Consider the following 8701-nt stretch of genomic DNA (forward strand, 5'->3'; position numbering starts at 1 on the left):
CATTTTTTTTATGAATTTTGGCAGTTTAAGTACCCAATTGAGTGCAAAAAAAAAAAAACAAGGGCTTAATTGCTTTTTTTGAAAAAGTTTGAGATAATTAATGCATTTTGAAAGTTCAAATACCCAATTGAATGTAAAAAAAAAAAGTAGACTTAACTACTTTTTTTGAAAAGAATTGTAATATATATTTTTTATTAATTGAAACAGATTATAAAACCCTAGATTTTTGTTTTGGATTAAGATTATAAAACATATTATATTTTTTTAAATGTCGGTGCTGGTCATCTATTGGCCAAAACTGAAATTTTTTTTCAAATACTAGTATAAATGTATACTAATATGATATGGTGTTGATACCTTGCAGTGAGCCATTGAATTCCCAAAATAAAAAAATCAATATTTTAAAGGCTGACACAATATGACAATCATTGGATCAAATATTAAGGGAATGTCGAATATTGGATTCCCATAACCCAAATTAACTATTTATTTTAGGTCATTTAGATGAATGTTTTTGAACTATGATTATTTTTATAAATGTTAAAAAAAAATTAGATAAGATGGGTAAAATAGCCGAAAACATTAAATGGAAATACTGTTAGAGATTCCACTTTCATTAATATCCGCCTTCTCAGGATGATGTTTCCCTTTCTCCTTAGCCGTTAGAGGGATGGATTTTGATGTATCAGGGTACAAGAGCTTGTACGGAATCTTTGCATTTCCCCATCTATTCATTAAAAGATATTCTTTATTCCTCTCCTTTATATTTCGCTCTATTGCTTCAAGGTTTCCCCTGAATTCTTTAAACTTTTTCTGAATTATAGACTCGTGATCCTCAATCAATGGCCGCTCTTTTTGGGGTGATGTTTGACCCAAATAAACCTCATCTGATGTATGCCGTGACAGAAGATCCATTACCGCAATTGCCAACTTCATTTGGAACTTATCAGGCAACATCTCCTCCACGAACTTGAAGATATCCTTATCTTCCTTTATTTCTTCGTCTCTTGGGAGGAATTTTCTCAATAACATGGGACGATTTGGTGGCCAACCCCCGTATCCGTACTGTCCGAAGTTCACTGCTGCATGCAATCCTGAAGTGATCCATATGAGAGTTGTCAGAGCTTTTACGAGGCTTTCGAATGTATTAATGTCGTACCATCCCTCCTTTCGATCTTCATGTCCTCTCGTTTTGATTTCATTCCACCATTCTTGGATTTCCTCATCTTCCTTCACATCATTGTCGTTATGGTAGAAAACATTGCAGTATTCTGTCACCCATGTTTCAATGGCTGTCCATATCTCAATTCCATCTTTTACGTAGGGATAGTCTTCTAAAACCAGCTCCACCTCAGCGTCAACCTCAAACATCTCCTGTTCTGCACCTTTCGCCGCCTTGTTGCTTGATTTGTCACTCTCTACATGCTCCATTGGCCCCGACACAACCTCATCTCTAACTCTGGGTTTCGCCATACCTCTGAAAATGTTATGGTCCTCATCGTTAGTTGTACAACTTGGAACATTTAAAGGAAGTGAATCCATTCAATTCTAATGGATTCAAGAATTACCAACCTTTCGAGAAGGTCTTCAGGAAGAGCCTGCTTATCAAATCTCCATTCTCTATACAAGTCAGAAGACAATTCCATGGAGTATTCACCAGTAAAAAGAAGAGTCTCCAGAATCCCTCCAGCATTAAGGAAGATGGCTCGAGCCAATGCATTTATATGCAGTGTGTCTTTGAAATGAGGATCCAATAGCCTATGGATTGGATGCATTACGCTCAACTGTCTCCTTGTGGCAATTATGAATGGCTCAACTACAGCATGTGTATGCAACCTTGATTTGGATGCAATTAATAAGGTTGGTTTAATGAAGGTTACTTGATTATATAGCGAAAGCAATTAATGATTACTACTTACCAATGGCTAACTAACTGGTGGTAAGCTGTATCGTTGGATGCAACGTGAAATTTTGCAAACTCCCATAGGGGAGTATCTTGTGGAACCAACAATCTAGTAGAGTCACCAGTCAAGCTTAGTTCTATTCCTATTGGTTGAAGCGTTGCGGACGATGATGTCGAAGCTATTAGTATTGTTCGAGTTGCGTAAGCACAAACACCTTTCCCATTTATCATTGTCAGAAATCGCTCAAGGTAATGATGATCCAAGATGAATACCCTATCGTTTACCAGTGCCTGCCATATAGTGTTGTGTATGTATTCATAAAGTAATTAATTTGAAAGGAAAAGAAATACATAAGCTTGTTTTTCCTTTTTACCTTAAAAAAATCTCGCCATTGCGGCTGGTTATACTGCTTTTCCTGTTGAACCTGCAAACGTTTAAAATATTGGATTCTAAGCTCAAACATTATATGTTATAACCTAGGAAAGAGATTGCTCAAGGTAATGGCGATCCAAGATGAATGCCCTATTGGCTTCCATTTCCTGCCATATAGTGTTATGTACGTATTCATAAAGTAGTTAATTTGAAAGGAAAAGAAATACATAAACTTGTTTTCTTTTTTACCTTAAGCAAATATTCTTTCCGTTTCTGTGGGTTCGACTTCATTTCCTGTAGAACCAGCAACGTTTAAAATATTGGATTGTAAGCTCGAACATTATATGTTATAAACCTAGGAAATAGATTGCTCAAGGTAATGGTGATCCAAGATGAATGCCCTATTGGCTTCCATTGCCTGCCATATATTGTTATGTATGTATTCATAAAGTAGTTAATTTGAAAGGAAATGAAAAACATAAACTTGTTTTCTTTTTTACCGGCTTAAACAAATCTTCCCATTCTTGCGGGTTCGACTTCATTTCCTGTAGAACCAGCAACGTTTAAAATATTGGATTAATGTAAGCTCAAACATTATATGTTATAAACCTAGGAAAGAGATTGCTCAAGGTAATGGCGATCCAAGATGAATGCCCTATTGGCTTCCATTTCCTGCCATATAGTGTTATGTATGTATTCATAAAGTTGTTAATTTGAAAGGAAAAGAGATACATATCTCTGCAAAATGATCTTGAACAATCTAGTTTTCTTTTTTATACCTCTGGCTCACCATCTTTAGATGAGTCAGAAGGAGAATCCTGCATTTTCCTGAAAATTTTCCCAAGAAGTGAGACTTCCTCATCCTGCAACATTTATAATAATGTTAAGAGTTTCCAATTTATTAATTCTTAAGGCTCAAATATTATATATTATAAACCTAGGAAAGAGATACCATCACCTGCCACTTGCACTTCCGGATTCGAACAGGATTTGTTCCTGCAAGCATTTGGCGACCAAACTCCTTGTCCTCAGCCCAAGCGAATTTTTCCTCTTACAACAAAAAACAAAGTAAAGAACATTAATCATAAACATAAATCGTTTCAATCAACGTATCTTTAATCATATATTGTGTTTATTGTGATTGCAAACCTCGTGATAAATAGAAAAAAAAACATCTATAGCAGCTATAAGTTCATGTTTCTCACCTGCTATAATTGAAGGCAATTGAGCACTGACATGTCGTCTTTTGAGAGCAAGAGTGGCAACAACTTGGTTAAGAATTTCCTTGGGTACCAATTTTTCTAGCCTCTGCTTGTCCGAATTATCCAGTTCTTCCACTTCTTTGTCTGCATAAAAGCCTATAATGTCTTCAAAAATGTCTTGTTCCTCACTTGGATCTGACCTGCTGGGACCTCCATGAGAAGATGGTAATTTTAGCTTTCTACAGAAATCTATTATGGATCGAATGAATCTAACATCTTTCTTCGATATAGCTGCCTTGGGTACAAAGAAATGTGCAACTCTGGTGATGAAGTCGGGACATTCTCGATCCCACAAGTGTGGGAGCGTTGATTCCGGCCCAAGAAATCGAATAAGAGCCTCGACGAAGTTGTCTTTCAGTTCTTGTAGTTTTTCGTCGCTCATTCGCTCATCGGGTGGAACATAAAACTGGAAGCAGCTTGCTGGTCCTGACTCCCTTGAATGGTCTATTTCACATACAACCAAATATATCAAATGAAAGCAATTCAATGAAAAAATAAGTAATTAATTAGACAAATTTAAATTTAGATATTCTATTTATTTGTACCGTGTTGGCAATTAGGATGGCCCGTTTTCAACCGACGTGGGTATGGAAATTTAGTGGAACCACCCAACACAGGTCTATCATACAGTCGACCATTTTCAGGATCTCCAAGATTATTATAGACATCATAATCATAAATTCTATCACATGGGTTCCATTCACCCTTCGGTCTTGGGGCTTGTAGTTTTTGAAGTTCTTTTTTTCTCAATTCTACTAAACCCTGTGGTGTTTTCTTCGGAAGATATAACTATTGGAAATACAACACTTCCAATTAGAATCAAATATTACATGCATTGGACTACATATAATTTAATCACTGAGTTATCTCAATTATAAATATGTAAGTATGTTAGCATACTTGATCTAAGAAGAAAATCCGTTTAAATTCGGTCTTGGTAATGGGGTAAACCCAAGAACCGCAATAAAAATGAAACTTTCATTCCTCGAGATTTGGATGCTTAATGTAATGCAATGTGACGGATTTGAGGAAAAACTCATGCTTCTTATCTCTGTTTTCAACAACAAAAGCCCCTGGAATCCCGAAATCTTGCGTCACCTCGAACTTCAATTTGAATTTGATCACTTTCGTGGGCACCTTCATGTTTAAGACTTCGTGTTTTTTCCTTTCCAGCTCTTTCCCCTTCATTACATATGCATTCTCACTTTCAATCCCTTTTCTTGTGACTGCAATATATACATATATATTCGTATAACTATAAACTAGAATCAAATTATTACAATATGCAAAAAAAAAAAAAACACAGATTGATAATGAAAATATATTTAGACCTAAATCAAAATAAATTATGTGATTTAATAAAAGAAAAAAATAAAAAATAAATCAAAATATTTTAGTTTTTTTTTTTAAATAATAGAGCCATATTGTTTGGATAAGGTATGACAATGCATTGTATTTACTTACTTGGATCCGTGTTGTCTTGGCTATAAAGCCTAACAACAACAGATAATCCAGAGGCACAGAGGGAGAACCAAGGACTGCGATCGATCTCAAATTCTCCTTGGATAATGTATTTTTGAGGGTCATGGCGATGGCAACATGCTTGTAGTAATCCACAACAACCCGCGGTTTCTACCATAATTTGTTGCCTCCTTTTTCAGTTTCTAAGGCTTTTCCTTTCGTATTTTTTTCTTTTAATCCTGTAAAAAAAGATCGCCACCTGTTTGATGAATAGCATACAAGATATTTTAGCAAAGCTATGGAACCTAATCCAAGGTGCAGGAGAGCGCAAATATATAATGCTTGCAGCAGGAGATCATTTTTCATGGTGAGGCGATGGAATCGAAGGAGCTAGCCAGCTAGCCCCATTAGTGTGTGGAATGTTCTTGGGTTTAGTTGGGAGGTTAAGCTTTGAATCTAATACATTGCCCAGCCTTGTTCGCCACTCTTTTACCTCAGATTAGATTCCCCCACCCTCGTAACGTCAGTGGTGGTTCAATTGTAACGTCATAAACACCTCCATGAAAAAGGCAGTACTGCATCAATAAAAATTACATTCTTGACACTTGGCAGTTGGCAGCTTAACCTGTGTATAAATAATTTCGGTTTTTTTTTAGAAAAGTTACTCTAACCTTAAAAAATTATAAAAATCACTCATAATTCCTTAGATACCCTGCCTAATACTTTTATTTATTAAGCCAACTTTGAAAGAAAAGAATAATGAGAACTTGACCAAAATATAATAATAAAAACCTGTCAAAAGTGGGGTAAATATAGTAATGAATAACCACGATTATTTGCTGGTACATGATTAGTAATTGAATTTAACCAAATAATTAAATACTATTGTTTGGTCCAGGACTAAAATTTTAAAATTTGAAAACACAAAACTAAAATTGATCAAATCAAAAGTAAGAACTAAGATTGATCAAATTAAAATATATGGACTAAATTTACAATTTTTCTAAAGTACCTGAATTAATAATAGAATTTAACATAAAAATAATGTAGCAGTTTGATTAAGGTTTAAACTCAGGAGGATGTATCAATTAAAGATTTAAAATCAATGCGAGTTCTATCTCAAAATTGTGTAACAAGCATTGTATTAATCGTTAGCACTTTATGCTTATTTTAAGGATTTATCAAACCAACTACATATTGGGTTGTACACGTTACATTGTACCATACTTTAAAAAGTATTTCAAATTTCAAATTCTAAAAATACGTCTTGATTTATTTTAGTACATTTTCTTATACAAATATAGGATTTCTTTAAATCACTTCAAATTGATACATTATTTGTATATCCACTAAATTAAAATAGGGTTTTCTCCGTTGAGTAGAAAATAGGGAGGAAGATATAATAATTCAGAGAAATAATGATTTGTAAAATCACAAAATTTAAACTTAATGGATCAGTTTCAACAACCCAGTTAAAGCTCTTATATATATATATGCTCCATAATCCGCTATAGTAAAAATATAATTTTTTATTATTCTATTAATTAATTATTTATCATTATAAACTGAATATTATAAAATAACAAATTATTATAACACTAACATAACAAATACAAATGGGCGATACGGAAAATAAGAACCACGAAAATGGAAAAAAATATTCAGAAATTGAAGATTTTAAATCAACATAAATTTTTTTCCATTGTATTGGTGATAAATGACAAAATTCCATATAAAATATTACTATATCAAAATAACGGATAATTATTTTATACTCCACAAGCGGATCTAATATGATGTTAAATATATATATATTTTAATTATTTAATTATTATCTTATTATACCTTAAAAATAAATGACATCAATCCAAACCAAATTTTTGTATTCCACCCACAATGTATAGAATAATAATCCAAAAATAATATCTTAATATAAATGTATGAATGCTATAATATAATGTATCCCCTAGAAGCCAGAGGTGATGAAACACTGTTACAGCTTCAACAGGGGAGTATTTGACCCTAACGTCGTAATTCCCTCCAAAGAGAGGGCAAAAGTTGAGTTTGATTTGGAAATTTTACTCTACTCTAGGTTGGCATACATAAGTGCCGAGGTCGATGTCGACTTTATAAAACTTTCAACCGTGAAATGTATGTCATCTTAGCTCAGCTGGTAGAGCGCATGGCTTTTAACCATGTGGTCGTGAGTTCGATTCCTACAAACGGTGAAACGATGGTTGGTTTTTTTTAGGTTCAGTAGTGTTCCTTTTTTTCTTCTTTTATTTTTTTTATGTTATGATAAAACCCAATACCATCAAATAAAACAAATTTGATAAATGGCTGAGGGCTAGTTTGGATGGGCGGTGTATTTACCTCCGGTGAGGTTAAAAATAGCGGTGGCGGTGAGATTAGTTACGGTGGCGGTGAGATTAGTTTCTGTAACGGTGAGATTAGATACTGTAGCGGTGATGTAATCATTGAATTTTGTCCGGGATTAATTTCGTGTTTTAAAAAAATATATATAAAAAATTAATTTTTTTGCATTTTGACCCCTGAAATTTTCCAAAATTACATTTTGACCCTTAAACTTTCCCAAAACTACATTTCAACCCCTAAATTTTTTAAAATACATTTTGGCCCCTAAACTTTATCTAAATTATATTTTGACCCATAAACTTTCTCAAAATTATGTTTTGCCCCCCAAAATTTTACTGCATTTGTAGTTTGGTCCTTCTGCCAGCCAAGCGCGATTTGCGCACCTAATCCCCGATTTTTCGGCCACCGGCCTAAGGCATGGCCTCCCTCTCCCCTAGCCACCTACCACCTGCAAAAAGGAAGCAAAAATCAACTATAAAAGGTGTGTTTTACTCCTAGAAAAGGAACACCCACAAAAATAAAAAAAAAAGAAAAAGAAATTTTCAAAAAAATATTTCAGCAACAAAAAGAAAGAGGAAGAGGAAAGAAAGGAAGAGAGGGAAGGAGCGACGGCGGTGCAGCGGCGGCGTGAAGGAGGCCGAACGGAGAAGAAAAAAGAAAGAAGAAGGAAGAAGAAGAAGAAAGAAAGAAAGAAAAAGAGAAAAAGAGAAAAAGAGAAAAGAAAAAGGAAAAAGGAAAAAAAAATTTGACAGTCGGGTCAAGCTGACCCGACCCGCTCCGGCGACCCTACCCGCACTGCAGCAGGCCACAATCAGCAGGCCCATTGATTTTTTTTGAAAAAAGAAAAAAAACAGCAAAAAAATAGCAGCAGGCCTATTCGGGCCCAGCAACCCAGGCCCAAGCAGTAGGCCATTCCAGCACAGCCCAGCAGCGCAGCAGCCGGCCAGGCCCGTTCCAGCAGCCCCTCAGGCCCAGCAGCGCGGCCCATCAAGCCCAAATCCAACAGGCAGCCCAGCAGAAAAAAAAGAGAAAAAGAAGAAAAAGAGAAAAAAAAAGAAAAAAGAGGTTCAATTCGTGTAACCCGTTCGACGAAGCTCGTGTTTCGGGATCTTTTCGGTAATTTCATTTATTTTTCTTTTAATTTAAAGCTCGTATTTTTATGTTATTTCGTTTTAATATTATTAGTATTTTATGCATTTTTATATTTTTTGTATTTATATTTTTAGTTTAATTCAATTTTAATTTTATTTTATTTTAAATAATTTTAATAAATAAGGCAACGAATCGATTTAATATAAAATTGTTCATTTCATTGCTATGTTGGGT

General features: G+C 34.5%; 1 protein-coding gene across 1 annotated transcript; it reads right to left on the reverse strand.

Moving 5' to 3' along the window:
• Positions 1-511: 511 nt before the first annotated feature.
• Positions 512-5410, reverse strand: LOC105790509 (linoleate 9S-lipoxygenase 5). Its single transcript, XM_052635362.1, has 12 exons — positions 5003-5410; positions 4439-4764; positions 4084-4327; positions 3482-3982; positions 3235-3326; positions 3056-3139; positions 2777-2821; positions 2526-2570; positions 2278-2328; positions 1920-2194; positions 1573-1836; positions 512-1477 (listed from the first exon to the last, which is right to left on the reverse strand). Exons 4-12 carry the CDS (start codon positions 3918-3920, stop codon positions 583-585), a joined length of 2190 nt encoding a protein of 729 aa, XP_052491322.1. The 5' UTR covers positions 3921-3982; positions 4084-4327; positions 4439-4764; positions 5003-5410; the 3' UTR covers positions 512-582.
• Positions 5411-8701: the final 3291 nt, after the last annotated feature.

Source organism: Gossypium raimondii, chromosome 8 (assembly GCF_025698545.1).
Source record: "Gossypium raimondii isolate GPD5lz chromosome 8, ASM2569854v1, whole genome shotgun sequence".
Taxonomy (NCBI): domain Eukaryota; kingdom Viridiplantae; phylum Streptophyta; class Magnoliopsida; order Malvales; family Malvaceae; genus Gossypium; species Gossypium raimondii.